Raw genomic sequence first — 15,073 nt, 5'->3', positions numbered from 1 at the left:
ACACCATACAGACTTAACGATAAGGCCTTTGTATGATGTTGAGATGATCTAAACCTAAGCTGTATTGCGAACTACGTGTATGAGTGTTGATGTAGGTCAACGTTTATGACGCTTCTAGAGTCGTGACTAAGATACACTGCAAATTCAGGAAGTATATCTGGAGTCCAAATGTCAAAATGGCTGTACTGCTTCAATGATTTGCTTTTCAATTCTGGCCGAACTCCCGCCTCTCTCACCACTTCTATAACGAAAAAGATATACGCTTACACACATGACTTTAATTTTATTTTATTTGACAGGTGTTTTACGCCGTATACTCAAGAACATTTTACTTATACAACGGCGGCCAGCATCATGGTGGGGGGACATGTCTACAATACGTGTAAGTTTAAAATGAGTAAAGGTATTTATGCGTAGCACATTTCTCTCCACTTTACTTTCATAGTCACATATCAAGCCGTTTTTGTTTTTTTTTTTTTGTTTTTTTTTTCTGTCCACCATGTTCGAAGGTCATCTTTTTTAGTATAACACTTGATAACATAACTGGTTATCAGACATTTGTGAATATTTAACAAAGTATTGTTTTATTAGCTGTCAAAACCCACATGTAGAAAAGGAATTAGTTGTGAACAGTTTTTCGGAGATTATTATGCACTGAGTTCCCTAAATCCAAGAAATATCACCTCAGTGAGAGGGAAATTAATATGAAAAGCAACTGACAATTCTTAAAGTCTTAAGACTTAGGTCGAAAATTCAAACACATCCACATGTACAATATATGATGTTTTATTCTTAAAAGTTTAAAATTTGTGTACACTAATTTGTTACCGCAGAACTATGTATTTGAGTTCTTTCCTAATTTGGGTCTGGTTTTTTTAAGCTCTTGCAATTTATTTAAGTCTTACGTTGCTTGATAAATTACATACGACATAAGTGTCAACAGCCCAACCACAAGGAGTTGTGCATGTATGCTCTCAGCGATCATATCATAAATGGTAAGACTTCCTCTTTTTTCAGCAGACACTCTATACCCATTCACTTACAAGCACTGTTCGCCTCTAACAATTTGTAAACCATTACCTGATCTGTATAAAGCTGCTAGTCTTGAATACTAGCCTCTTCGCAAAGTTCAGATACCATGCAACATATCTGGTCTTTCCTCAATTGGTCTTTCGCAACTGACGGCAAAATATATCAGCCAACCAGTCCATAAACTCTATGGTTTAATATGTCCAGGGCGCGCGGTACAATATAATATAAACCAACCAGGACAGCACCTTAGACCATATCAGCTAACCATTCCACACAAAGTAAAACATTGTATCAGCCTAGTAAACCATATGGGTTACAATGTGTCATGCATCAGTTAACCATTGAATGTGAATACAAAAGGCCACATCTCCTGTCAGTTTACCTCCATTATAGTTGCACGTGCTTAAATACTAACAACTTACAGACCCCCTCCCCCATCCCAACCAGGGGCATACCCCCTAGAATTATTATTATTACAAATTCCTTAGCAGTATGTAAATTTCCAAACCTCTAGCAGTTATACGTCTTACACATCCTACAACAACAATTCTCCCACGCAAATTACACAGCGCTGTAGCCACTCTACAACTTACTTATATCCTAGCGGTATACAGCTTACACCCGTAACATAACTATAACTTATACACCCATGGAAGCAGTACAACTTTACTACCTCCTATAAGTGTAGAACAACTGACTAAGTGATATACAGACCCGGGAAAGCTCTTATCTGTAAACCAACAATATACAGTCACTCTGCTGAGACGATACGATGAACATGCTGCTGTTGGTATACAAGCGTTTAAGTCAATCGTTTAGTTCATCTGAACAACGATTTAATGGATGGATCCACCAGATCCAATGTCCCAACACCTCTTCACGTGACACCGTTACTTTTTATTCTATTCCGGTTGAAAGCTATTTTGACGTCATGACATCGCAAAACAATTGAAAATTTGTCACCAATGTTTTTCAGCAAGACTGATAACGATTGGTCAAATGCGTGTTCTTGATTGACAGTTCGCAATGGTCTATTACGCTCAGAAGTAAGCACTCCATAAAATACAGGTTAATCTGTTAACTAAATATTTACAGAATTAGTTGATCAACAGATTTGTCAAACTGATGAAAATTTTAACGGATTTATTTCACCGACGACTTGTGCATTCTGCCACAAAACAATGGGCAGCATTACAAAACCGGACGCAATGGGAACATATTTAGAGCTTTGTGTGTTTTAAAAAAGTGCTGTAAATAATGTAATATAATACGTAGGCTGTTGTGTCACAGAGCAACACAGCGGGAGGCGAATAACAAGATGTTTAGCTAACTTCATAGATGACTGCCAAAGCAGATAGTAATGGCATATCGCCGACTTTCTGCTTTATAGTACTAGACACCGGCCAGCACGCCTAACCTATTTCCTTTTGTGTTATCCAGCAATGGTGGATAAACACGGAAACTTTCTTGTTAGCTTAGTTCAAGCCCCACTGTCTGAAGTAGCTCGACCTATACATTACAAGAAAAAGGCATTAGAGTGTAAGTATATACTAGTTCTAACTCTAGCTGAGAGGACAAGCTTCGTATATATATAGGCCTACACGGACATGAGTGTGATTTACAAGCTTCTGGGGGCATGCCTGTGGAAGAGTATCAGTTGCACGAAGGGATTATAGTTATATTTTTTGTACATGAAGGTAAGCCTATCTAACCATGTTAGTTCACTAAGCGGCGTACTTCATTTAGGCCTGTGCATGTCACGCCGTAAATGGGAAAGAGTCTGTTTGTACAAATGGATTACGGCACCAGTTCACCTATATCTATAGGTAATTGTCGTTTAATACTTCTGTATATGCTTAAATCCCGTACAAATAGTCATTAACAAATAATAGGCGTTTAACACAGATTTAAACTAGTGGGTGCTTATTTAGCATAAGTAGGCCTATTGCTCTCTGGTCGTATATGGGAAGGTCTGCAATCAACCTACGGATGGTCGTGGGTTTCATCCGGGCTCAACCCTCCCACAGTAATGCTGGCCGCCGTCGTGTAAGTGAAATATTCTTGAGCATGGTGTAAAATAACAAATAAATAAATTTAGCACAGGTACATTTAAAGATCTATATATTCAACCAAGATGACAACGCTGCGTATGTGCTAATACTACAGACTTTGCGCCCAGTAACTGCACATACATGTATATATACACACACGCTCGCGCGTACGTATCACATACGGTGATCAGCGTTTGATGTTAAGAACGAATTAACTAAAACGTAAGCAAGATGATTGGTGACACCTTAACTGGAAGCTCCCTTAACCGATCACATTAACTATACCCTCGTGCTTAAAGAAATATTTTAACCATTAGTTTATTTCATTCATTGCAATAAACGCAGAACGTCATAAAGAAATGTGTAATGCTTTTGGCGAAGGAGGTAGTGAAACCCCATGCTCTTCAGCTAAAATGGTATATCTTTCCGTATAATGGAATTGCATAAGTATACATAAAATGATGTACGCACGCAGATAAGGATGTGCCCCTATGCTAACCTTAACCGGAAGCATCGTGACCGATTAAAATGTATTTCGTTTCAGTCTGTAGGTCTCTAAGACGCACCAAAGGTAAGATTTTGTCACTTGAAAAGATTTTGTGGCTACTGGTTCACGTATATGCACCGTATCGTGACAGTGAGTATTGCATTGCTTTTCAGAATATAATTCATATTGCGTTAGAGAACTATGGTGATCATCACTACACCTGACTGATACACATTATACCTGCGAAAACGTATGCTACATTATTCGAACGACAGTTCTACAGATAATAACGTGGAAAAATACTGACTCTAATCACCTTTTGTTACAGCCAAATCGCTTTCCGGACACCCAGTCACCACCTAACGATAGAGACTGGCCTATAACGAAGAATTTCTGAGGTACAACGTAAATTTATCTAAAAATTGCAATAATCCAATGAGGGATATATACCATTATTTGGTACAATTTACACAATTACGTTCAGATCGATTCCACCTGATACTGACATGCTTATACGTTAAAGGCAGGAAGAATATACAAAGATTAGATGTTAGGTGACGTGATGTGATGTTATGTGGTGTGGTGATGTGATATATGTTATGTTATGTGGTGTTGCGATTTATGTTATATTATGTTATGTGGTGTGGTGATATATGTTATATTATGTTATGTGGTGTGGTGATGTGATATATGTTATGTTATGTGGTGTTGCGATTTATGTTATATTATGTTATGTGGTGTGGTGATATATGTTATATTATGCTATGTGGTGTGGTGATGTGATATATGTTATGTTATGTGGTGTTGCGATTTATGTTATATTATGTTATGTGGTGTGGTGATATATGTTATATTATGCTATGTGGTGTGGTGATGTGATATATGTTATGTTATGTGGTGTTGCGATTTATGTTATATTATGTTATGTGGTGTGGTGATATATGTTATATTATGCTATGTGGTGTGGTGATGTGATATATGTTATGTTATAAGATGTTACAAATAAGTTTGCAAAATTATCCAAATTTATTAGTGACATTATACGTAAAGTTGCCAACTGACGGCATTGAAACAAGGTTCAGTTGATCTGTGATACCTGTACATGGATTTCGATATGATGAAGCATATTTTATAAGCTTACATTTGCCTATATACATACATACTATAGTACAATATGCGGTTGGTTATAAAAACTCGAGACTATAGTCATTTATTTCTACAAGGTGCTCCCACAAAATATCCCACAAAACTTTGGGTGGGGCGTGGGGTGGGGTGGGGGGACTATCTCTTATGGGTTAGCCCCCACCCTCACCCCATACACACACATATTACTAATGTTACTAAGCATATGATGTTTGTTATCTGTTAAGAATGCGTGAGTAAACACACTGGTTCCGTACAGTGAAGTGTTCATGCTTAAGCCCCACTTTATGGGATATAGGAATAATGAACAAGGAAGAACTCCACATAAATGTATAATGCATATGCCCGCTGTAGTCAGGGACTAGAACTCTTTCACACCTTTGTGTCTTTTGACCACATGGTTATAGCATTCATTCGCTTTATCTGTGATCAATGGTGTAATACCTATACAAGATCTAGGCCGTATGTATATCTAGAGTTACAGGACTTATACACCTATGTCCTGTATGCAGTTCTTCACATCTACAATTTTTGTTTTGCAATCACAAACACATTCTGGCTTCCGCTCCCCACCCCCACCACAAGTGTCCAATTCTGTTGCACATATTTGTACATAAAAGTCAAAAAGTGTCAGTTTATTTGTTGAACCTATATATGTGGAAACTTCTTCACATATACGTAAACTACAAGTCCTTGTGTGAAATAAGGGGAAAAAACCTCATAACCCGCAATCAAATGTCCTGAATATTTTTCCTGGAATAAAAGAGGATCAAGGTGGATGAGGTGGGGTGGGGTGGTGAGGTGAGGTAAATACATATTAATATATGCTGCACTGCACTAAGCCAAGGTAAGGGTAAATTTTCTAGGTACATGTTTTCTCAGAGGGAGTAACAGCCCAGATGTTCTGAATGACATATATATATAGTAAGAGTAGTCACATTACCACACAGTCGTGTAGTCATGACAAATTTACCATCACCGATTTCTTATCGTCCTTAACTACGTAGAATTTCAAGGGGATTTTGTACCCCATGAAAGGGAAGTAATAAATTTATGATGGGTGTGCCTGATTTGGTTGGAGTGGTGAGTTGACGCGTGTAAGGATATTATATACATTGGGGTTTCTGTCAATTCAAGTGTGGCGAGGTACTAATAACCTGCTTGATCTTGAAATTGCTAATGTGAAATGGTGTCGCGACAATAGGTGAAATATTTGCAAAACGATTTGAATTTTTTTTTAAAACTTACATAGAACGTCTAGTAGTGTCGACAACAGTGAGATAGTTGACAAATGGTCACACGTAACGGACGAAATACATGTATGTACATACTAAAACAGTACGGCTTAAGCCGAATTATGTAAAAACAAACAATGCTCTGACCTTAGCTGCAATTTATTAGACGTCACTGATCTAGAAATATGTTATGTTGCTCTCTTCACAGCACTGAACAAACTCGAAAAACTTACGACATTTGATTTTTTTTTTTTACTTTCAGCTTGGAAAGGTCGCCGCAAGTCCCGTATTTTGGTCCCTGTGTGTCCTAACTAAGTTGACTTGAGTTTTGTTTCTCTTAGGTAAAGTTTCCCTGCGTTGGGCAATGTCCCTATTTTCGACACTTGCCACTTCATATAGTCTTAAATGTTGTTGCAAATTATGTTGGATTATGCTGCTTTCAACAAGGAAAAGTCTTCGAAAAGGACTTTGTATTGGTAACGAAAGTAAGAGATGATGAGATGAGTTTGAGTTTTGCTGCTTTCACCAAAACGGCATTTTATATTGTCCACTTCAAGGCATTTTATGAAATGATTTTGAGAATTGCTATGATTTCACCTAGAAAAAGATTTTCAATATTCCCTTAGGGGCCTATATTGGATACTTTATAAAACTAAGTCAAATGAATTTGGATTTTGCTAATTTCGAAGAAGGTGAACAAAAGTCCATTATATGGGGCACCTGATATTGCTAATTGAAATCATTTAAGTTTGTCACTTGATAGTCCTAAATAAAATTATTTCGGTTTTTGTACTTTGAGGTAATGTGTCACGAAAGCTCCATATGATGGCCATTTGGTAGTGTAGCTAGATTATTACATATGAAATGATTTTGCATTTTGGTGCTTTTAGGCGAAGTATCTCCAAACCTCCCGATGCTGCTCTCACGATAATGACACCCGTGTGGTATAATGAGGCATCACGACAACCTTATTTTCACGATTATTTTGAAAATCTGGACCAGGTAAGACCAAGAAGATATGCAAAAATCTCTACACTAAGATCTAATGTTCATGTCACCAGTTTTACTACCATTTCAGCCACTGTGACTGCCTGTATACAACATCTACCTTTTTGTATACCGGTACAGTTTTCTACCATTTTCTTTGGTTCCCACCTGACTGATAACCTCTTCGCCCCGCTGAAAGGATTATCACTCAGGTGAGAACCGCTTTGACCCAGCTAGATGGAAACCAAATAAAAACATCATTTAGCACTATTGATTTGGGGTAAAAATGCCCCTAACAAATCGTCAAAGCGGATCCTTGTCTCAGATCACTTTATGCTTTCATATATATGTATTTTAACTATCAAACGAATTTTGGCCAGTGACATAGGAATGAGAGCATAAATGCATATATGAATCATTAGTGGATAAATGCATCCAAACGCTCGCGATAATGTGGCATTACTTGAAAACGTGGATCACCGTCCTCTAGTTGTTCATTCACTGTAGCATATTCAGTATGCAGACCACTTTTGTGGGAAGAGAAAATTGACAAGAAATATGCTTCTTCGAAGAAATGCAAAAGTATGCATGTATGTTACATAAATGACTTTACAACAACATTGGCATCACTTACCCATGTATTATGGCATGCATTTACAAGAGGTTGGTACCACAATAAAATTTAATTAACAGGCCAGATTCTTCAAATTATAACCACGCACTAGACATGAAGCTTCTTTGGTTTTCCTTAACTTGCATGTATACTTATTTAAAATTACATGTAATTATTTTAATCCAGTAGGGGCCTCCGTGGCTCAGTCGGTTAGCGCGCTAGCACAGCGCAATGATCCAGGAGCCTCTCACCAGGTCTGCAGCAACCTGCGGATGGTCGTGGGTTTCCCACGGGCACTGCCCGGTTTCCTCCCACCATAATGCTGGCCGCCGTCGTATAAGTGAAATATTCTAGAGTACTGCGTAAAACACCAATCAAATAAGTAAATAAGTAAAATTTTAATCCAGTTTGACTTTTTTTACTATCTAATAACTTTATGGTGGAGCCTACCATTGCCTGTCTCTTATTTTCCATTTTTGCTGAATGAATGAAGAAAGCTGTTGCATACTCTACAGAGATATACATGCAAATATTTATTGTAGGTGGACAGATTAGCAGTGTATGCCTGTAGGATCATCGAAGACTTCCGTGGAGTTTTCTTCCTCCGACCAAGCCTAACAGATCCTCAGGCCCTTACTCTTACAGTTGTGTGAGTATAGTGCTATCTGAATCAATAGTGACTGGATCGTCTTGCGCATATACATAACTGTTCAGTAGAGCAATTGAAACGCTAATTATTGTATTTGCACTTGGCAGTGAACAATGTTACAACGTAATTTGGCTGTATATCTGTTATCTATTGCAAGCTTCTCCTCTTAGTATGAACTGTTTCGGGCCAACCGAGTCACTGGTGCCTTCACTGCTTCCTATTTCCGGCAAAATATCGGACGGTTTCGTGATTTGTTCACAACTGGGTTTGTAAAGCCCTTGTTACTCACCAGACAGATTGTTTCAGATATATTCTATATGCTGTGAATGGGTGGGGCGCCATATCACTGCCCATGCATATGCCAGCTGTCTGGTTGCGACATCATATCTGTGTCTATATGCTGTGACTGGGTGGGACGCCATATCTGTGTCTGTATGCTAACTGTGGCTGGTTGCAATATCATATCTGTGACAATATGCTGTAACTGGTTGCGACATCTTATCTGTGTCTGTATGCTGTGACTGGGTGGGACGCCATATCTGTGTCTGTATGCTAACTGTGGCTGGTTGCAATATCATATCTGTGACAATATGCTGTGACTGGTTGCGACGTCATATCTGTGTCTATATGCTGTAACTGGTTGCGACATCTTATCTGTGTCTGTATGCTGTGACTGGGTGGGACGCCATATCTGTGTCTGTATGCTAACTGTGGCTGGTTGCAATATCATATCTGTGACAATATGCTTTGACTGGTTGCGACGTCATATATGTGTCTGTATGCTGTGACTGGGTGGAATCATGTAAATCATTACAGATCACTGTAATCTGTATGATCATGTGATCATGCTGTAAATATTAGGTATACGGTACCTTAAGTTTAATATGAATTTAATGAAATGAAAGTGTGTTGAGGGAATTGAATCTCAGATTTTATATAAACACCACCAAACATGAAAGAATAGTGATATTTTAAATTTTGGCACATTACCTTAATAACGTATTCCTTTCCAATCACATTAAGGTTCTTTCCTTCTGTTTCCTCCCACCGTAATGCTGTCCGCCGTCGTATAAGTCAAATATTCTTCAGTACGGCGTAAAACACCAATTAAATAAAGAAACAAATCTTTTCTGTTCGTAAGTACACATCTCAGCCAATACGAACATATGAGATTATCATAGTGTTTTCTAGTTATATGCACACTGATTACCATATCGAACAGCTTGAGTAGAAACAGACGAATACTAACGGCTTATTCATTAGTCTCACTAGATTAGAGTGGAGAAGATCACTTCCGTTAATTCCATTGGTTGTTGCCAATATACATACATGCATCACATCAACGACAACCATCCAGCTAACCCAGCACTGAGGATTCAGTGCATGTGTCCTTTAATTTTGCCTCCCTTAAATTTGCTGTGACTGGTTGCGACGTCTTATTCTTTTCTTGACAGACTGGATTGTAAGAACTTTCGCCATTTCCGGGTATCAGTTGACAGAAACAAAAAATTCGTTTGCTGCAACGGGCGACATGAGGCGTTCCCGCATATCAGTGCTTTAGTGGACTATCATCGGCGTCACAGCTTTCACGAACCTGACGGTGCCTTGTCAGGTCTCAAACTGACATCTGCCATTTTGCGTAAAGGTATCACCGAAGATATGCTAAGACACATATTGCGCAGTGAAAATTCTCCTGTGATGCAGGTGATTTTGACTCCATTTCAGGACACCCAAAATCCAACAACCATGCCGATAACATCCATTTTTGAGGTAGTTTTCAAAGAAAGCGGTGCTGAATCATCTGTTGTTAGTGTGACAAAACTGCCCAGTCCTTCTAATAACAACAGGCCCCAGCATGTAGCCATGGGGGAAAGGCCGTCTCACGGGTCAGAAACGAGAGTACCAGAAGGTCGGGCCCAGAAGGTGGATGCTGGTCTATCACTCAGGCAAAAAATACCCCCGCCAGTTGCTCCACGGCCAACACGCAGATCTTGCCACGTTTTTGACTGCGCCAATACTTCCTCAGGTGGGGAGGGAAACATTATTTATTCGGAGCCCATTCCTAGTGATAGGAACCGTGTACCAGACCTCATTTTCAACCTGCGCTTGGATGATAAGCGTCATGCACAGAGGTGTCACTGTGGAATTCTTATCGAAGAAAGTGTGATGCCCTTAAACTGGACCTTGCACAGGGATATCGCGACCGGGAATGTCTTTTTTCAAAACGTCGATGGGAGCACACTATGGGATATCCCAGATGAAATCAAACCCTTTTTAACAGAGTCTCAGGGATGTGTCATACAGAAGTACAAATAGCTTAAATGACCTGAATTAATTCATAGGTGGGTTAACGCACAGTTGATCGTAAAATGATCAAGGACATGTTTAATGCCCCGCTACAATATATATATATATATATATATATATATATATATATATATGTATACAAACTACAAATGTCCTCTTAAAAGTTCCCTTGTAGTCCCTCTGAAGTACGATTTATGTCTCTAATTAGGAGCTTCCGCTTCAAGAGTACAACTTCCATTGTACAGTTGTTCTGGGGAATTCCCTTGAGTAGTGTGAATTATCATTGGGAAGTCCCTCTGAAACCCGTGTAATAAATGCAAATGAAGCTTCAATGGACTTCCGGAAGTTCCTGTGAAGCCCCTGCAGATTGAGTCGCCTACAAGCACCACCGAAGTAACCCCCAATGTAAGTCCCTTAGCAGCACCTCCTGAAGCTCCTGACACTAACAACTAGGGTTTGAGTTTGTACATATTGTTAAAGGCTTTTTGCGCAAAGTGAAAAGTTTATTTCCACATGCTTTCTAATATCTATATTGTCTTCCCACGTGATAATGAAAAGGATAAAGATTAGTATATATTAAATGTAATAGTCACAAAATAAAATTTGTATTACTGTATTTATTAATAAATTATGACTGAATTATATCTACTTATATACTGCAGTATGCAAAACAGCATATTGTTTGTCTAAAAGTTCGTGATAAATGTAAGTTCAATTTACACTGCTTATCCTCTACATTACAGTATTGGTAAAATGTGTGTACAGGCTACAGGCTGTGAAGATGGTTCTGTTGCACATGTGCATGGAGGTTTAATTTACTTGTAAACACAAAATTATCACTGTAGCTCAGCTAGATAGTCTTCATCTCACAGTGTCACTAATGCAAAATTTGTTTGTAAGATTTAGAAAGAACAGATTATGCATATATTCCAACTCCGAATTCATTCTGGTCAACTGGCAGTCCATTTTGTAAGGGGCCATTTTTCTATACATTCCACGTCATCTAACTGCCCACTGTTCTATCTTAAACACGAGTGCTCCATTACTACCCCAAAGATTGAATTACTCAAATGGCAGAGCAAACAATTAAACCATGGAAACCCAGGAAGCTTGTTCTAGTCCCTAAAGTTCCCCACAAGTTCCTAATACTTTTGGCAACAATGACAAAGATCAAGAAGCCCTCCAGAAGTCCCGTGTATCTTCTAAAATGTAAACTAGTCTATGAAGTTCCTCTGAAGTCCCTTGGGCAACTACGTTCCAACAGCCCACTGGAAGCTCATTTCATGTCCCCCCCCCCCCCACCTCAGTCCGTTGTCCGTATTTAACAGGCCTTCTGATGTCCCATTGGAGTCCCTTTTAAGAAGGGAACTTCTATGAAGCGGGCGCTCTTTTTAGAGCTCTTCCTCCAAAAAAAGAAACAAGCCAAAAAACCCCAAAAAACAAACGGACTGTACCATAATAGGAAGTCTGTTAAAAGGCAAATAGAAGTCTTCCTTATACTAATATTTAATTATTTTCATTTCAAGTATTCCCATGTATTTCTTATAAACTAAGCCCTGGTGCTAATACCCACAGCAAGTATATATCATAAAAAGGCATGCAGATAAAATTCTCATTCCTATTATATATTATCAAATTACCATGCCTTTGTTACAACTTGCTTCGTTTGGATTCATCCAGAACAATCAACAATAGTTTTAAAAAAAAAATGTAGGGAAAGTAACTCTGAGAAGGACTGAAATTTTGGTTGGAATTACTACAAATGAATACAACACTTATGGATACCGTTTTTATTATTTCGTGTATATCTTGAAAATGATATGATAATAGCTACATGTATATTGTTGAATGTATAGATTGCTACTTTGAAATTTAAGGTGAAATAATTTCGTATATTATTTTCATATTTTACTTGAAGTGAAAATAAGCCACATATAATCTTTTGAATATTCCATATTTACTTATGTATCTTGAAAACGGCAAGATAGAGGCTATAGTCAAAATGTTGTTCATCATGAACACTTTGTCTCTTTCTGGGAGTTACTTTCTTGTGCTATCTTGTCATCAGTTGAATACCAACACAGTAGCATTAGAACACAGGGATATGCTCCATTCATGCACTGTTTCATGCAAGTGCTATCCGAACAGTGTGATATTGGCTTTATATTTAATCCTTCTTTGATTGTGGAAGAACTGTCACTGCCAACTATTTCGGTGGACTTTATTTCTTACCAATAATCACAGGCAGTGATGTACGTAATTGTGATTAGCAAAAAGAAAAACACCAAAAAGAACAATTATCGACCTCCCGGCAATTGTCTTACTTAAGCATAATTTGGGTTTCTTTTCAAACATCTGACAAAACTCCTGACACTTGCCTCTAAACACGAACGCAGAAACCTAAAATCAGGCTTATAGGCTTGTTGATCAGAATGTGTTGAGTTAATTCAAAAGTATGCATAAACATGTGCGTAAAGATCTTGAATTCCTATTCAGAAATTATCCTAATAAAGATTAATGGCAGTGCTTACAATATTTGCATTGATTATAATGTAGTTAATATTTACATATCTCATTGCGCTTTCTTTTCTAGTCTATAAAAGAATACACTTGAAGCTTCCAAGTTGTGCAATATCAATATTCAGCGGAGCTGGATACAGATTAATGGTAATGTGCAACTGTATTTTGTTTTTTGTTTGTGTTTTTTATTCTTTTTTCCTAATGGACTGCAGCAGATGTCCGTAACAAATGCACAAAACAGTGTGTTCCTCGAACATATATCTGTTTCACATTTTGGCACACACACTAGTAAAGGTCAAATAGGACTGGCGATTTCACATATTTCATATTCTCTCTATGGAGTAAAAGTCAAAAAGCACTGGCGATTTCACATTTGGCACATCCTCTCTAAGGAGTAAAGGTCAAATAGGACTGGCGATTTTACATTTGGCACATCCTGTCTATGGAGGCAAGGTCAAACAGAACTGGCGATTTCACATTTGCCACATTCTCTCTGTGGAGGAAATGTCAAATAGGACTGGCGATTTTACATTCGCCACATCCTCTCTATGGGTGAAAGGTCAAATAGGACTAGCGATTTCACATTTGACCTATCCTCTCTATTGATGAAAGGTCAGATGGGACTGGCGATTTCACACTTGACCTATCCTGTCTTATGGAGGGAAGGTCAAATAGGACTGGCGATTTTACATTTGGCCTATCCTCTATATGGAGGAAAGGTCAAATAGGACTGGCGATTTCACATTTGCCACATCTTCTCTATGGAGGAAACGTCAAATAGGACTGGCGATTTCACATTTGCCACATCTTCTCTATGGAGGAAAGTTCAAATAGAACTGGCGATTTCACACCTGGCACATCCTCTCTGTGGAAGAAAGGTCAAATAGAACTGGCGATTTCACATTTGGCACATCCTCTCTATGGAGGAAATGTCAAATAGGACTGACGATTTTACATTCGCCACATCCTCTCTATGGATGAAAGGTCAGATAGGACTGGCGATTTCACATTTGCCACATCTTCTCTATGGAGGAAAGGTCAAATAGAACTGGCAATTCCACATTTGGCACATGTATACCCTTTATGGACGAATGGTCAAATAGGAGTGGCTGTTATCATAAAAATCCGATATGGTGCTCTACATGGTAATTTCCAATGATAATGCACCAACCAATGCACCACAGAACAACCGGTTCTTCGGTCGGTTTGTCAACTTACTGACATTAAAGCTTTCAACACTTTTAAGATTTTTACTTGACGACTTTTTCTAGGATGATGCAACTATTTGTTATTTCCGTCTGTCTAACAAGTATGATGTTAGTTGGTTCAACTTGCTGATGTCCTTATTTTGGTATTGGCGATTGCCCACGTACTAATATAAGGCATTGCTATCTCACTTGAAGAGTAAAATTTTAAATTTTAGTAATAGTGTTGACGATATGTTAACAGACCAGCGCGCCATAAAGCTATGATTTTCTGTTTGATGAATTATTTCATCACTGAAGTAAGGTCTGCGGACATTTTGTGTCTTCATGTCGCAAGGTTAGTCCATGGCGCCAAAGTGCTTCCGCCACTGAAGTAAGGTCTGCGGACATTTATTGTCTTCATGTCGCAAGGTTAGTCCATGGCGCCAAAGTGCTTCCGCCACTGAAGTAACGGCAGGTAACGGAATTAACCTCCGAGTGCTGAGCGCCAAGCGTCGCAACATCAAGTTCCATTTTTAAAATCTTATGACCCAACCCGGGTTTGATCCCGGGGTTTCCCGAATTCGAGGCGGGCATTCCATGCACTAGGCCCCCTGAGCAACAACCCCCCACTCCACCCCACCCCACCCAGAAGAAATCAGTTTTTTTGGCATTGACCAATACATCAATCAAGCAAGTGCTTAAATACATTCGAAGTTATGATATTTAAGAACTGATATATCCTCAGTGCCTATTCATACACTTTTTTCAATTAAAAAGGGCCATAATGAGCGCCAAATTATTTATTGTTTAATTCCATTATTTAAATTTAATCCCATAATTTAGATTTAAATCCATAAATCCA

At 38.5% G+C, this 15,073-nt stretch overlaps 1 protein-coding gene across 6 annotated transcripts; it reads left to right on the top strand.

Moving 5' to 3' along the window:
• The first annotated feature begins 2,476 nt into the window (after positions 1-2,476).
• Positions 2,477-10,586, top strand: LOC135471330 (uncharacterized). 6 transcript variants are annotated; one of them, XM_064750520.1, is made up of 6 exons: positions 2,477-2,571; positions 3,899-3,968; positions 6,211-6,289; positions 6,839-6,950; positions 8,091-8,197; positions 9,652-10,586. In XM_064750520.1, exons 4-6 carry the CDS (start codon positions 6,879-6,881, stop codon positions 10,511-10,513), a joined length of 1,041 nt encoding a protein of 346 aa, XP_064606590.1. In that variant the 5' UTR covers positions 2,477-2,571; positions 3,899-3,968; positions 6,211-6,289; positions 6,839-6,878; the 3' UTR covers positions 10,514-10,586. The 6 variants fall into 6 exon arrangements, with proteins under 6 accessions (XP_064606590.1, XP_064606592.1, XP_064606591.1 ...); XM_064750519.1 differs by lacking the exon at positions 2,477-2,571 and adding an exon at positions 2,597-2,729; XM_064750518.1 differs by lacking the exon at positions 2,477-2,571 and adding an exon at positions 2,773-2,858.
• The last annotated feature ends 4,487 nt before the right edge of the window (positions 10,587-15,073 follow it).

This window comes from Liolophura sinensis, chromosome 7 (genome assembly GCF_032854445.1).
Source record: "Liolophura sinensis isolate JHLJ2023 chromosome 7, CUHK_Ljap_v2, whole genome shotgun sequence".
NCBI lineage: Eukaryota > Metazoa > Mollusca > Polyplacophora > Chitonida > Chitonidae > Liolophura > Liolophura sinensis.
Note: the sequence above shows the minus strand (reverse complement) of the source record. Positions and strands in the feature narration are given on the sequence as shown.